The following is a 16,758-nucleotide window of genomic DNA, read 5'->3' as shown; positions in this document are numbered from 1 at the left end:
CGCCGCCGCCACCACAACCACCACCGCCGCCGCCACCACGACTATACCACCGCAACCACCGTCGCCACCACCACCACCATACCACCGCCGCCACAACCACTGCCACCACCACCACCATACCGCCGTCGCCGCAACCACCGCCACCACCGTCATACCACCACCAGTTATTATTATTATTATTATTATTATTATTATTATTATTATTATTATTATTATTATTATTATTATTATTATTATTATTATTATTATTATTATTATTATTATATAACAAATAACACCACTACCACCACCACCATAATATTTTTGATATACTATTAGTTATTTTTTTTATTATATTTAAAATTATTATTATATTATTATATATTATACATGTTGTAATATTCTAAATAAAATAATTAAAATGTTTAATTATACAATTCTACTTATTTTTAAGAAAATGAACCAAACACACAAAAACAGTTTTCCAGAATGCAACCAAACACTGGAAAGGAAAATATTTTCCGGAAAAATGACTCATTTTCCAGAAGTCATTTTTCTGCTTTCCAAACGGACCCTTAACTAATTATAGAAAAGTTTTTTTTTTTGGTAAATAAGCGGTTATTAGCTGATTACATACGAAATGACTTTTTCAAAAAGTGATCGAAAAAGTTACTTTGAACAGCTTTCTGAATTTTAACATTTTTTCTTTCAAAAAAAAAATTGTTACAAAAAATTAATTAATCAAGCATTCATATTGATTGTTTAACCAAGTCAAATAACTAATAGTGATCAAATAAGTCAAAATTGATTGATAGGTTAACTATTTTATCAAACACGACCTAAGTTTTACTAAATGAACTCTTTAATGTTTATTTTTTTAATTTTTATTTCTTTATTTGACCAATAATGATAATTTATTTGTATTCTGTGGGTTCTAAGAAAAATTGTTTACATATAAAATTTTAATGACGGAGTAAAAGTTAGTATTTCAACTGGTCATTTACTTCAATTATCAGTTTTTGATTTTTCATCCATTTTTCATTCTCTCTAATTTTTTTAATTTTTTTTCAAGAGAGTTTGAACGTGTAACCTCCTATGTGAGAAAATCATAATTATTCTGCTAAATCATTAAGTCTACGTAATTTACATCTTCTCACATACTCTGTCAGGTCAGAATATTGGAAACCCTTAATATTGGGGATTCAACCATTATGCTACTCAACCACAAGTTTTTTAACAAGTGTCTATATAATTCATTTCAAATTCCTCTATTTTCTCCAAAAACCGAATCCAAATCTCTCTGTGGAAAAGTGTGCGGCCATGGGTGAAGCAGCTAGAAGCCCCACCGTATTGATGTTTCCATTTTTGGCTCACGGCCACGTTACTCCGTACCTGGGACTGGCCAAGAATCTCTCCGACAGAGGGTTCTTGATTCACCTATGTTCCACGCCCATTATCCTTTCCTCCGTCAAGAAAATGATACCGGAAAAGTACTCGGATTCCATCCGCCTAGTGGAGCTCCACCTGCCGGAGCTGCCGGAGCTCCCGCCGCATTATCACACGACGAACGGCCTCCCGCGCCACCTGCAACCCACGCTCCGGAAGGCGTTGGGGATGTCAAAGCCCAACTTCCGCAAAATCATGGAAGCCCTGAGCCCGGATTTGCTGGTGCTGGACTTCCTCCAGGTTTGGGCTGAAGGGGTGGCGCGTGATCTCAACGTCCCCGCCGTCCGGTTCTACAACGTCTGCGCCGCCACCTCCTCTTACATCACCTTCGCCACCCGGGATCCTCTCTCCGAATACCCTTTCCCGGAAATCCGACTTAAAGGCTTTGCAGATCCTTGTTTTCGCGCTACAATCGATCATGTGATGCGAGGTGGGAGAGATCCGGAAGAGTATCTGTCAAATCCACAAATGGTGTTGATAAGTAGCTCCATGGAAATGGAGCCCAAATACATAGAATATTATTCAAGATTCCTTGGCTGCAAGGTTGTGCCGATCGGATTACTAGCCCAGGATCCTCATCAGCAGAACGAGAAACACGAAGAAGAAAAATCAGAGCTCTTGGATTGGCTTGGGGAGAAAGAAGAAGGTTCAGTGGTATACATTTCATTCGGGAGTGAATATTTCCTGTCAAAGGAAGACACAGAGGAGATAGCCCATGGTTTGGAGCTGCTAGTTGATGATACCAATGTGAACTTCATATGGGTTCTTAGGTTTCCAAATGGCGATGAGAAGGTCAGCGCTGAAGACACACTCCCACAAGGGTTTTCGAAGAGGATAGGGGAGAGAGGGAGAGTAGTCGAAGGGTGGGCCCCGCAGGTCAAGATTCTGAGCCACTCCAGTGTGGGTGGGTTTCTGACTCATTGCGGGTGGAACTCGATAATGGAGAGCTTGAATTCCAGGGTTCCCATCATCGCCATGCCCATGCACTCCGACCAGCCGGTCAACGCAAGGTTCTTGGAGGAGATGGGGTTGGCGGTGGAGATCGCGAGAGACGCCGCCGGCAAGCTTTGCCGGGAGGAGATTGCCAGAGTTGTGAAGGAGGCTATGGGTGGCGAGAGTGGGGAGGCTTTGAAGAGGAGAGTTAAGCATATGAGCGATAGATTAAAGCTGAAAAAAGAGGAGGAGATTGATGCGGCTGCCGTGGAGTTGAGAAAACTTTGTGGTATACGTTAATAACATCGATTAAAATGTTAAATTTGCTCAGCGATTGTGTTTCAAAGATTTGCATGGGATAATAATTGAGTACATTGTTACTTTTGATAGTGAAGAAGTCAAGACTTTGTTCCCAAAATGTTGAATTTTCAACCTCAAAGGCTCCGGTCTGACAAGCATCTGGGAGAAGGAAAAATAACAATCTCAGTGTTATTATTCTCAAACTTCATCTATGTTTATTTGCTATATCTAGAGTGAGACTTGATCTCGGGTTATTATTTCCAAACTTCACTCATGTGACCAACTGAACTATCGTGCGGAGAACAAGAAGTTAGAACTAGCTATGCAAATATGTGGTTGTGTTTACTATATAATTTTGTCTTTATTATTTTGAAATATTTAATAAAACTTATATTTACACAAAATTTAAGCCTTATTAGTGAAACTTTTTAAATTGTTATACTCTGTGATCAATAATTATAGAGCAAATTTCACTTTTAGTCATCCACTATTGTGGGTTGTTACATTTAATCCTATTCAGGCAATTTAACCCAAAATTACAATCACTTTCAGGCAATTTAACCCAAAATTATTTGTTTACCTGGTCTGGCGGTTATCAAATTTAAAAGAATTTTTAAAATATTTAAAAATAAAATAAATATTTAAAATTAAAAAAAAATTAAAAAAATTAAAAAAAAAAAGAAAAAAAAAAAGAAAAGAAGAACGAGGTGAAGAAGTCTTCGTCTTCGGCAGGGTCCCTTCATCTCCGGCCATGGAGACCAAGGGACCTTCGACTCCGTGGCCAGAGACGAAGAATATCTCCGGTCATGTTGACCATAAAGGTCCTTTGGTTTCCATGGCTGGAGACGAACCTCTTCGTCTTCGGTCTGGAGACGAACCTCTTCGTCTTCGTCTGGAGACGAAGAGGTACCTTCGTCTCCGGGCAGGAGACGAAGGGACCCTGCCGGAGACGAAGACTTCTTCGTCTCCAGCGGGAATTCTTTTTTATTTTTTTTAATATTATTATTATTATTATTATTTAATAATTAAATATTTATTTTATTCTTTAAAAATCAATAAACAATAAGAAATTACCATTTTATCCCTGAAATTAATGGGGTAAACGTGAGATACTAACGGGAGGACCGTTGGAGGTCAAAATTACAAAGTCAGATGACTATACTGAGACATATTAAAGTTAAGGACGATAGTTGGCGGAACCACCAAAGTCAAGGGACCTTGGCTGGCATTAACTCTACATATATACACACACACACTTTTTCAATTGATATTTTCAAACACAAGTTTATAAATAGATCTTGTAGACTTAAAAATTAACACATGATTTATCCCATGCACACCTTCTAATACAAATTACGAATTTCTCTCACCACTTTAATTCAAAAAAAAATAATAATAACATTGAGAGAGAAATTGCAAGTCTAATTTAACTTCTCGTATCAAGATTCATAATATGCTAAAAACTCAAAATACTTTCAAACTTCATCAATATTTTTTGACTCAAATTGTAGTAAAGAATACTCTCTACTAGTGGAAAAAGTTGAGTAGCAAGAAGGTGTTTCTTGCAAAAAGCTAACAATCATTAGGTGAGTTTAGAGGTGTAAACGAGGTGAGCCGAGCTCAAGCCTGGGTAGGCTTGACCTCGTGCTCGTTAATGGAGGCTCGGCTCGAGTTCGAGCTCGAGCTTGGTAATTTTCGGGCTGCTCGAGCTCAGCTCGAGTAGCTCGATTGTTCGAGTTCGAACTCGAGTTCGATCTTGAGCTCGATTTTGACATTGAATTTGACATATTTAATGCTTTTGGTTTAAAATTCAAACTACTTTGTTTTATCCATATACATAAATAATAGAAATCTTTTAGGAATTTTGAGTTTAAAATTCTAATTTCTAATTGTTATTTATAATTATTATTATAATATTATATTATATCATTATTATATATATTATATATTATATGGTTCGACGAGCCACGAGCCTAGAATTCTAGGCTCGGCTCGAGCTCGATTACCAAACGAGTCGCTTGAGCTCGACTCGAGCTCGATATTGACCGAGCTCGAGCTGAGCTTTGACCAAGCCGCTTCTTGGCTCATTTACACCCCTAGGTGAGTTTAGTGATCAAAGCTTGGGATGACCCGGTTCAAATCACGTTGTATTTTGTGATATATACCTATTGAATTTTCTCCTAAGCTAGTGAAAAAGGAGAAGAGTAAATTAGAATGATTATGTCATTATTGAATTACTATAAATCCGACCTTCATCCGTTTACTTTATGTTTTTAATTTATACATTTATGTTTAAATATTACATGGTCAATATGTCTGTTCATGTGTGCAAGCTGATTACTTTTTGATTGGCTCTTGGCAACACATGGATCATATCTAGTATCTTTTGATCGGGTAATGTAGATATTCAAACTCGATAATGACCTTGTGCGTGAGGCAGAGCAGATCTTGGATATGTTTGGCCAAGTTCAAATCACGCATATTCATTTAAGTTTGGTTTAGGTTAGTATTTCTGAATAATTATTCCCACCTGAGTGCATCCCTATATATATATATATATATATATAAGTAGATATCACACATTCATTTAAGTTTGGTTTTGTTAGTATTTTTTAAAATTTCCTGTTATGTTATGTTCTTGGATCTTTAACCAACTGCATATATAAGCGTCAAATTAAATTAAAATAGAAATATATACACACACACGTTACACGTATCTATACGAATGATATATAGGTCTTACAAATGAATAATATTATGAGTGCTATTAATTTAATAATGCTCACGGTGTTCACGCAGTTATAATTAATTTATCATTATTAAAATTTTTAATTTAATAATGCTCACGGTGTTCACGCAGTTATAATTAATTTATCATTATTAAAATTTTATTACTTGAATTTCATAGCAAGTTTTAGGAACGGTCCACGCTTGTGCTGGTTGATATTGATGTCTCTTTACAAAAGTGTACTAACCAATTGCATTTTTAATTTTCTATTTACAATAAGACCATTACAAAAAATAATCATGTTAGATCATTAATTGATATTAAAAAACTGATATGAAGAAAAATTGATGTGAAAAAGTGACATGAATATACATATTATAATTCACAAATCAATGACTATCATTTGAGCATCCATTTTGCTTAAATGTGTTCAAGAATTTCTGTAAGAGACAAAAACATTACCAATAAGACATACTGGTCGTATATTGCACTGCTATAGAAATATGCAACCAAACATATAAATATCACTATAAATTGATTATTTAAAAAGATAAATTATTTTCTAACTAGCAAATTGAGATTTAACGTAACCTTGAAACTGAAGACAAAAAGATACATGTTTATAAATATTAAAAAACTAATAATTTTTCATTACGAATAAAGAGATTCAGTATATATGAAGATTTAGTAGATGAAATTTTAAAAAATTATATGAAATAATTGATATACTCTTCAATAATAAAATTGTCACTTTACACATGAAAAAAATTATATACGATAGTAGTTATGGAATGAGTCTACAATAAATGTTGATGGGGCCATAGGGGGCAAGAGCGCATTGGGTTAGCATGGTCTTGTCCATGAAGAATAAAAAATGGGTGTTTGTGGGCTTGGAAGGAGGGAGGTAGAGAGGCTCAAAAGGAGGGGTAAAAACGTGTTGGGTTTGGAAGAAGGGGGCGAGTAAGCCCAAAAGAGGGGGGAGGAGAAGGGGGCAATCATTATTGTATGGAACACGGTTTACACAAGTTGTGTGGACCATATTTTGTATATTATAAAATAATGTACATTCAATATAAAATAATATACATTTAGTACAAAAATAATATACATTGTATTTAGGGGATGTACATTATTTTTGTACTGAGTGTACATTATATTATATAATGTATATTCAGTACAAAAATAATGTACATTTAGTATATTAAAAATGTATTTTTTGTTATGTTCCACATAACATTGTGTGGACCAATAATTTGCCGTGAAGGGGGTTGAATATTGGGCTAGAGGGATAGATAGGTTGGCCCAAGGAGGGGTCATGACCGGCAATTTATATCCTACACCAGGGCACGCATTACATGGTACGCCTTGATGTAAAATGACGTCGTTCAGATTTGTTTTTATTTTTGTTTTGAAATTTCGCTACCTTGTGTTGGCAGTTAATTTTCTGTAAAAAAAAAAAATCTCATGTTTAAAAATGTACATAAATTTATACTAGAATACACAAAATTGTATACATGAATGTATATAATTGTATAACAAAATACACATACTTTTTTCTAAAAAGATAATACATATAATCTAACATAATATATAATATACATAAACTTTTAACATAATAAACATCAACTCTTAACATAATACACATTTCAGATGTACATAATGGTGTAAAAAAGATGTACATTTTTTTTTTGAAAGTTAAAAAAGATGTACATGATTGTATAAAAATGTACATAATTGTATAATACCCATAATTGTATAAACAAATACACATAATCACGTCAACTCCATACATAACTTATCAAAACGGCGTCATTTTGGGAGGCGCGGGACGCACAGTGCTACGCGCGCCGTGGTGCAGGGTATAACGATGGGTCATGACCGGTGGGCGATGGGTGAATGTTCTTGGCCGGCGAAGGGGGTTTACCAGATTCTTAGGGTCATAATGTTAGCCAGTGGGGGCCGATCGCCTCCCATCACGTTGGTGGCGCCCTCACCGGTGTGGGTAGAGAAGAGGAGGGGGGGGGGGGGGGTAAGGAAATGGGGGTGAGAAGGCTTAGACACATTGGTGGATTTATTGATGGGTGAAAGATAGTTATATATATATATATATATATATATATATATATATATATATATATATATATATATATAAATATATGTGTGTGTGTGTGTGTGTCCGTACGCGCGCGCGCACGCATATATGTATATATGTACACACACACACACACACACACACACACACACACACACACACACACACACATATATATATATATATATATATATATATATAGATATTAGATCCAATGAGACCCATAATTTGATGAGATAGTGAGACGTCATCTTGTTCGTTTACTTTTAATTCTTAACGGTTCAGATTGGTTGTTTTTGGATCCCATGTGCTGATCATTTTAAAAGGACCTAGGGTCATTTTTGTCTTTTGTCTGTGTATTTATTTCAAATCCCTTAATTATAGCGCGTGTGTATGATTGTGCAGCGTTATTTTTGGGATAAAATCAATACCAATCTTTTAAATGCTCTGCCGGGACTCTTCACTTCCTCAGCGTCGATAGACTTCCTCTTGTATCTCTTCTCTCCATCGCTGCCACGCAAGCTTTAGGGCGGAGTCTTCTGTGTTTCGCGAGCGAGCTCCTCTCCTTTTTCGGTCTGTCCCCGTCGTTATATATATATATATATATATATATATATATATATATATATATATATATATAAAGATAAATATTTGTTACTTGTGCTCTGCTACGTTATTTTCTCGGGACTTGCGGAAGTATTCCCAACTCGAACGGTTCTCCTCCGCCGCTGCTCGCCGCCTCTCTCCTCTAATCTTTCGGCGTTTGGATTCTAGGTTTTTCTCTCAAACCCAATTTGCTTTGATGCTGTGTGTGTATGTACATACGTATGTATGAATGTATATGTTTTTATACCGTCTTCTGGATTTTAAAGCAATGTGGATTAAGTTTTGATTTTAAAATTTTAGAATAAAAAATCTAGGTTTACAAAGTTTGAATGCTAGAAATTTGTTTGTTTTGAATTCGTTGTTTCTTATTTCTACTCGACATAGTCCATCTATGATGTTTGGCATATTCCTATAAACCTATCTGTGTTTAAGACCTGCAATTTAATTATTATGGCCAAGTTAACCCATTTTTGGACTTTGTTTTAGATTTTGATTCATTTATTAGTTAATTTGCATAGGTTAAGGTTATTGGATTATTGGTTGGTGCATTCTACGTTTTCAGCTTGTGCGTAACATTGTAATTAGTAATTCGTTCAAGTGTTCTACGTTTTAGGCTTGTGCGTTGAGTCACTAAACTAATCACGTGTGTTAACAAAATGGATGGTTAGATAATTGTATTTCTTTTAATGAGATTTTTGTTAAATTGGTGTTATTTTTTTGAATACTTGAATTCATATATTATATTTTATTTTATTTTTATAAACTTAATATTCTCATCTAATTCGTATTCCTTTTATCAAATCCACCTTAGCTTATAGTGATTTACATATGTGTGCGTTATTGGTATGAGGTTTGTGTGTGATATTGTAATTAGTAATTCGTTGATGCGTTCTACATTTTAGGCGTGTGCGTTCTTGGGGTGATATTTGTGCGTAATACTGTAATTGCTGATTGGTTGGTGCGTTCTAAGTAATAAGCTAGTGCGTACTATTGGGCTGCTGGGAGGGGGATTCTGGTCTGTGCGCTGGGGGAAAAGTCAGTGCTCACGAGTATGATAATTTTTTTTTTACTATTTGTGGTAATTTTTTGTTGATAATAATGCATTAATTTTGGTATGTTTAGGTGTCACGACTGTACATTTGATGCCGTCCGAGAATGTTGAAGATATTTCTTTTTATGAGATATTTGAAAATTTGGTGATATTTTTTTGAATACTTGAATTCATATATTATATTTTATTTTGTATTTATAAACTTAATATTCCCATCTAATTCGTATCACATTCATCAAATCCATCTTAGCTTATATTGCTTTACATCTGTGTATTCCACATTAAATATTGTGTAGCATACGGGAGTATTAATTAGTGTGTGCGTTGTTGGTATGAGGTTTGTGCGTAATATTGTATTTTTAAGATCTACGTTTACGTGTGTACGGTGGTGTGGGGAAGTCTGTGCGCTTGTTGGACATATTTGGAGTTGGGGTTCATTAATGTTAGTTTTGTTAGAAGTATCCGGAATATATTTTGTTTTTTTTTTTTGTTTTGTGTGTGTGTGTGTGTGTGTGTGTGTGTGTGTGTGTGTGTGTGTGTATATAAGGTAGCTTTAATCGTGATTGGCTTGTCATGTTCTCATTTGTTATAATATTGTAGAGCATATTGTACTGGCAATTAGTGTGTGCGTTCTTGGGGTGATGTTTGTGCGTAATACTGTAATTGCTACTTGGTTGGTGCGTTCTAAGTAATAAGCTAGTGTGTAATATTGGGCTGCTGATTTCCCGATTCTGGTATGTGCGTTGGGAGGGAAAAGTGAGTGCTCAGGAGTATGATAATTTTTTTTTACTGTTTTGTGGTATCTTTTGTTGCTAATAATGCATCAATTTTGGTATGTCTAGGTGTCACGGCTGTAGAGACGGTAGATGCGGTAGAAGCTGCACATTTGATGTCGTCCGAGGATGTTGAAGCACCCCCTGTTCCGCAACCAGACACGAATTTGGATGAGGAGGATGATGGGCTAGACGCGGATGACTTGAAACTATTTCCGCTTTTGAAGATTCGTGCTTCTCCCAAGCATTTGGTCGCACCGATGAGGCAGTTTAATGCTTGTCAGAAGAGAGTTGTGGTCGAGTTGGGGTTAGGAGAGTTGTTGAATCTTCAAATCCACGAAGGTTTATAGCTTATGTGTAATGTTGTGTTTTTATGAGGGGCAGTAGGTGCGTTCTAGGCTAATATTTAAGTCCCTAAATTAGTCACGAGCGTAACAAAATTGATGATTACATAATTGTAATTCTTTTTGACTCCTTGAATATGTATATTTTATTTTATTGTATTTTTATAAACTTAGTACTCACCTTCTAATTCGTATCCCATTCATCGAATCCACCTTAGCTTATATTGAATTACATCTGTATATTCCACATTACATATTATTTGTCATCACACACAGACCACAAATAATACACACACGCACAGGCCGACGTGAACAAACTCACACACAAAACTGCTATGGCCCATGACGCACACTCCGTCATAAACAAACGCACACACCGCATTTTATACACTAACCACAAAAACAATCATACCGTCTAATTCATTCAAAATAAACATACAAATTCCGTTCACGCACACGCCGTAGGACCTGGATGCACAGACCAATGTACAAAGTTAATTACATACTTAAGTCAGCAACTCTCATACATACGCTACTCGCCATCTTCAACCTCTGAAAATTCGTTCCAATCACAAATCAAAAGCTCACGGTTAAACTCTTACTGACATTGTCTAGAATTGACTACAACTTATTTCCATAATATTTGTAATCCTTGATTATGGCAAAGATTCCAATCTAATTCTAACCAAAATTAACACATTAATACAATTACTTTTAAACCCCCTATTTAAAATATGCCCTTATTTACATTATATTCCTCATTCAATCTCATCCATCCATTACAAATTTATAAATGGATGGAATCTCATCTCACCATCTCATTTAATAAAGAGGTCTCATGGGATCTGCACCATATATATATATATATATATATATATATATATATATATATATATATATATATATATATATATATATATATATATATATATATATATATAGAATCCGGATCAGGTGAGGACCTAATCTTAGGTGAGGACGTGATGACTAATCTTGTGCGTTTGTTTTTTTATTTGGATGGTCCAGATTTGAGTTTTTGAGATGACATGGATTGATCTTTTTTGTTAAAGTGGGATAATAGTGTCTTTTTCTATTTTTTTTTTAAGTGTGAACGCATGTATAATCCTTGGCCAAATTGGTTTCCTATTTTCTTGGATCATCACCGTTGCAATTTGGAGCCGCGATTTCTTCATCATTGATTGAGTGTTCGCCCATGCAAACTAATCAGTATTTTTTATTTTTTTTCGCTTGTTCTTTTGATTATAATATTGTCTATATTTGGATTGTCGTGTATATGTATAAATGCCTGGGTAGTACGATTGTGCATTCGTGTGTGCTGATTGTGCAACCTAGTGTTGTAAGTTGTGCACTATAGGCTAGGGAGTTGTGCATTATAGCACATAGTTCAATGCATCGTAGAACATTGGATGTTCACTGTATGATTTTTTGGCGGGGTTTGAATGCACAACAATGAAGTTATTGATGCACAAGACTCAGTATAGGAATGCACAACATTTTGTATAGGAATGCACATCTTTTAATAAGACTGATTTATCCTAAATTTATATATTTTAATATTTTAAAGGGATTTGTTTTCTTAATCCGTGTGATTTGTTTCTTTTAATCTCAATCATACATCATTCTGATTTAATGGTCTACATTAGTCCTCACGTCATTCTGATTTAATGGTCTACATTAGTCCTCACGTCCTCACCTAAGATTAGGTCCTCACCTGATCCGGACCCTATATATATATATATAGATTTTGGATCCGGTGAGGTTACCTTTGTCAGGCGAGGTGGTGAGGCTTGATCTAGTGCGTTTATTTGGGTTTTTGGATGGATTAGATTTGGCTGAATATAATGCTTTGTGCGTGTGATTTATTTGCATGTGGGGGTGTTGTTGTCTTTTTGGTAGTGTCTTAATTAGGGTGTAATAATTAATTACCAGATTTTATGGGCTTGTGCACTACTTAATTATGGTATTGTATCGGGTGTGTGCAGTTTGTTTTTCCGTGTGTGCATTTGGCTTCAATTCTTTGTTATGCTGTGTGTGCAATTTGTTTTCCCGTGTGTGTGTTTGGCTTAAATTCTTTGTTATGACGGGTATGATCAATCAGCGGTATGGTTGTGGTTTTTGTTGCATGTTGATTCCGTTATTCAATTTAAAAATTAATGAACATAAGTTTGCGTTGTGTTATGAAGTTTTTCTGTGTGCATTTTATGTGTTCGGCTTGTGTCTTGGGTCACAAATACGTTGACAAGTTTTCAGGCCAAATATCTCTTATTTGGATTGTCAACTAGAATTGAGGCAAACTTTTACCATATTTTTATAGCTTGGTTTTTGTTTTTTTACGTAAAGCAATTTTAGTATGTGTATTTTAATTGTAACATGTTATGATCTATTAACAGTTGGTGTGTTGTTATTTTATATATTTATTTGGTGCTTTTTGTTGTTATGGTCTGTGCGATTGGGGTTTACAATGGGTGTGTGTTTTTTTTTTTTTTTTTTTTTTTTGGGTTTAAAATTTACACTGGATTCTAGTAGGTCTGACGTTTGTTCGGTTTAGTTTTTGGGCTTGTGCGTTGGGTTCTTAACTCAACGCACCGACTTAACTAAATGGCTGCACAAACAGAACATAACCCATAACACACTTCTATTAAAGTTGCACATACCTCTTTCCAGTTGCACATTCATTGTTGAGGAGATATCCCACCGCAAAACACTATTGCTGAGTACAAATGTTTAAATACAACTCACACTCTATCAACAATAATTTATAACCGTAAATATATTATTCAACACCATAATTAATTGATCCTTAGCATGGAATATATTCCAATCTATTCCTAACCATATATAGCTCTAATATTACAATTACTTATACACCCTTATGCATAGACTACTACCACAGATGGAAAATAAATCTCTTTCAATCTCACACTTTGATATGTTATGATTTAATGGATGAGATGAGGCCCCATTATCTCATCCATCTAAGTGACCTCATGTGATCCGAAGCCTATATATATATATATATATATATATATATATATATATATATATATATATATATATATATATATGTATATATATATATATATATATATATATATATATATATATATATATATATATATATATATATATATATATATATATTGAGGATCAAATGAGGACGCATTCTTAGGTGAGGACGTGAGGATTAATCTTATGCGTTTGTTTTTTTATTTTGATGGCCCAGATTTGATTTTCTAAGATGACATGGATTGATCTTTTTTGTTAAAGTTGGGTAGTAGTGTCTTTTTCTATTTTTTTAAGTGTGAACGCATGTGTAATCCTTGCCTTAATTGGTTTCCTATTTTTTTGGATCACCACCGTCGCGATTTGGAGCCGCGATTTCTTCACCATTGATTGAGTGTTCGCCCATGCAATGTAATCGATATTTTTTATTTTTTTTCCGCTCGTTCTTTTGAATATAATATTGTCTATATTTGGATGAGCGTGTATATGTACAAATGCCTAGATAGTACGATTGTGCATTCGTGTGTGCTGGTTGTGCAACCTAGTGTTGTAAGTTGTGCACCGTGGGCTGGTGAGTTGTGCATTAGTGCACATATTTCTATGCACCGTAGGACATTGAGATGTCCATTGTAGGAGTTTTAGGTGGTGTTTGAATGCACAACTTTAGACTTACCGATGCACAACACTTTGTATAGTAATGCACAAATTTTGTATAGTAATGCACAGATTCTAATTTACCCATAAATTTATATTTTTAAATATTTTAAAGGGATTTGTTTCCTTAATCCGTGTGATTTGTTACTTTTAATCTCAGCCATGCTTTTATTTTGATTTAATGGTCTAGATTAGTCCTCACGTCCTCACCTAAGATTGTGTACTCACTTGATCCTCACCATATATATATATATATAGGGTTGCATTCACATGCAAACCCCCTTAAAATACAAACATGAGGACAAAATCTAGTCATAGGATGTGTTTAGATGGAAGGATTAGATGTAGAGTGAGTAATAAATTGCAGATTCCTATTTAACGGAAAAAAGGGCAATAATGGGAATGCATAGCTCACATAATTAAGGAAAAGAATATATTAGTATATTTATCAAAAAATAAGGAGTTTTAATTATAGTAGGATTGGATTACAACTCTGGCAACGCAATACCATTTCCTCAAGATTTGCGAGCAATTTTTTTTCCGGCGTGGAAGCATGAAACCGAACACAGACACCATGGACGGCGCAGAATCCCAAGAAATTACGATGCGAACCCAGACTCCATGGACGACACAACCCCAGGTAATTAAGTCGTAGAACTGAGTACTATTATTCTGTTTCGTTTGAGGAATTATGAACACTGCGATTTGTGTGTTATAAATTTTTTTGGGGTCCAAAGTAATTCATATACGACTGGGTTGGCACTGGTAGACTAGGTTTATGAACAGGCTGAAAACAAAGCCGAATACTGGGGAGGGGGTGAAACGTTTATTGCGTCGTATGCACACGCTGTGAGACAGGTGTGCACACATGTGGTCTAGATGCATTGTGCGAACATTTGGAAGAAAATTGTGTGTTATAATTTTTTTTGGGAGCCAAAAGTAATGCATATACGACTTGGTCTGCACGGGTAGTCTAAGTTTTTGCATGCGCACACACACACGCACACACATACATGTGCCATGTTCATGATTTCTTTTAATTTTATTTTAGGGCAGAAAAAGTTTAATTTAATAAATTCAAAAAAAAAAAAATTAAATGGTTGTGATCATATTAATTACATATCCTAGTGCTTGTTAAATATAATCTAATATCTTGTGAAAATGTATACGTTTTTTTTATTAAGAATGATGAATGTTTATTCATTGAGTGAAGAATGAAGTATGAGTATAAACCATATCAAATCGTGTGCAAACAGGGAACGATCTGTGTGCATGGTCAAATTTTAATAGACAACTAGATAGGACAAAGTGTAGGTTGTTAGTTTTCGAATGACACATGTCACATTAAATTGCGTAATGTGTGTGTTTATGGTCGAATATCTGTGATTACAAGTAATTAAGGCAGGGCTTTAATTGACACAATACTTTCTAGTAACAATATGATGATGATTAGTTTAGTTGGTGTGTCGAACAGGTGGCAAACAGAATGTTGGTGGGCTAGATGAATGTGTAATGGACGTTTCCGTAGATGGTACAAAGCTTCGGAGACCAGAATGCGACCAACAAATTCAACCATTTGCGGTGCAGCATTTCAAAATAGTAGAGCAAGGAATTGATTTTGAAGTAGTTGGAGTGCGTACTAAATAGACTGTAGATCATTTTTTTAAAAATAATTGAATAAATCGAAAGAAATAGTACATGGTTGTTGAATTTTTAGTACGTGAATAACAAACTTGAGATACTGTGTGCCTATGTGTGCACAGAGGTTACCACGTGTGTGCGCGGGCAGTTTTAAGATCAAAATAACACAATTAGAACTAGAAAATCACGTTCAATACTCACTTTGTTTTTTTTTTTTTTTTTTTAATAAAATGACATAATTGAATAAATCGAAGGAAACAATACCTGGTTGTTGAATGAACTATGCATGCAGGAAAATACAAAATTTATTACAGTTCATATTCTTTAGTTCGTGATTAACAAACTTGATATACTGTGTGTGCACAGATGCTCCTAGGTGTGTGTGCGGGATGATTTAAGATCAAAATAACACAGTTAGAATGGGAAAGCCACGTTCAGTACTCACTTTGTTTTTAAAAACCTGTGTGCAAGAACAGAATTGTCGTTCAGTATAGTGTGCATTTTAATAATCTTGTGTGTGCAGTAACAGAAATGGCATGATTTTAATATTGGTGGGTGGGATTTCTAAGAATCACATAGTAATTCATACGGATCTGTGGTGATGTGCACACATTTAGACAAAGCACCACTAATATGCAATGCCCATAACCAACTGGTGCACACGTATATAATGAGCCAAATGATACATCCACTATTTCACAAGGATACATGAACATTGTACACCCACATAGCTACATTATGTTCAAAAATGGAGACCACATACAAATACGGACGATGATTTAATCACTGATCAAAACAAAGGGAAATAGCATTACGAATTAAATGTGCCTCCAAAAAACCAAATAGATACAATAGGTGCAATGATATTGTAACTGTAAAAAAGTTAACATCAAAGCCTAACCCAAAATCAATAAAGTTCTCCCAAAAAATGAGCTAATCGAAACTTCACCATCAGGAGAACTTAGAAAAAACAAATCTAAGTAATCCCAACTCTAAGGGGGGTGTATTCAATCATGACTTTCATGGAGTTTTAAAGACTTTTATGAACTTTAAAAGTTTGGAGGTATTCAATTCAAACTTTTAGAGAGTCTTTAAAAGTCAGACGATATTCAATCAAGATTTTTAAAGAGTCTTTAAAAGTCGTGTGGTATTCGATTAAAATTTTTAAAGAGTCTTTAAAAATCATG

General features: G+C 34.9%; 1 protein-coding gene across 1 annotated transcript in view; it reads left to right on the top strand.

Moving 5' to 3' along the window:
- Positions 1-1,299: 1,299 nt before the first annotated feature.
- The window catches only part of LOC109160791 (beta-D-glucosyl crocetin beta-1,6-glucosyltransferase-like), a 66,922-nt gene continuing 51,463 nt past the window's right edge, over positions 1,300-16,758 (top strand). The window contains exons 1-2 of the mRNA XM_019309036.1: positions 1,300-2,647; positions 9,978-10,215. Coding sequence (XP_019164581.1) covers positions 1,300-2,647; positions 9,978-10,215 — 1,586 coding nt within the window. The remainder of the gene's footprint in view (positions 2,648-9,977; positions 10,216-16,758) is intronic.

The sequence above is a fragment of the Ipomoea nil genome, unplaced genomic scaffold (genome assembly GCF_001879475.1).
Source record: "Ipomoea nil cultivar Tokyo-kokei standard unplaced genomic scaffold, Asagao_1.1 scaffold2921, whole genome shotgun sequence".
Taxonomy (NCBI): domain Eukaryota; kingdom Viridiplantae; phylum Streptophyta; class Magnoliopsida; order Solanales; family Convolvulaceae; genus Ipomoea; species Ipomoea nil.
Note: the sequence above shows the minus strand (reverse complement) of the source record. Positions and strands in the feature narration are given on the sequence as shown.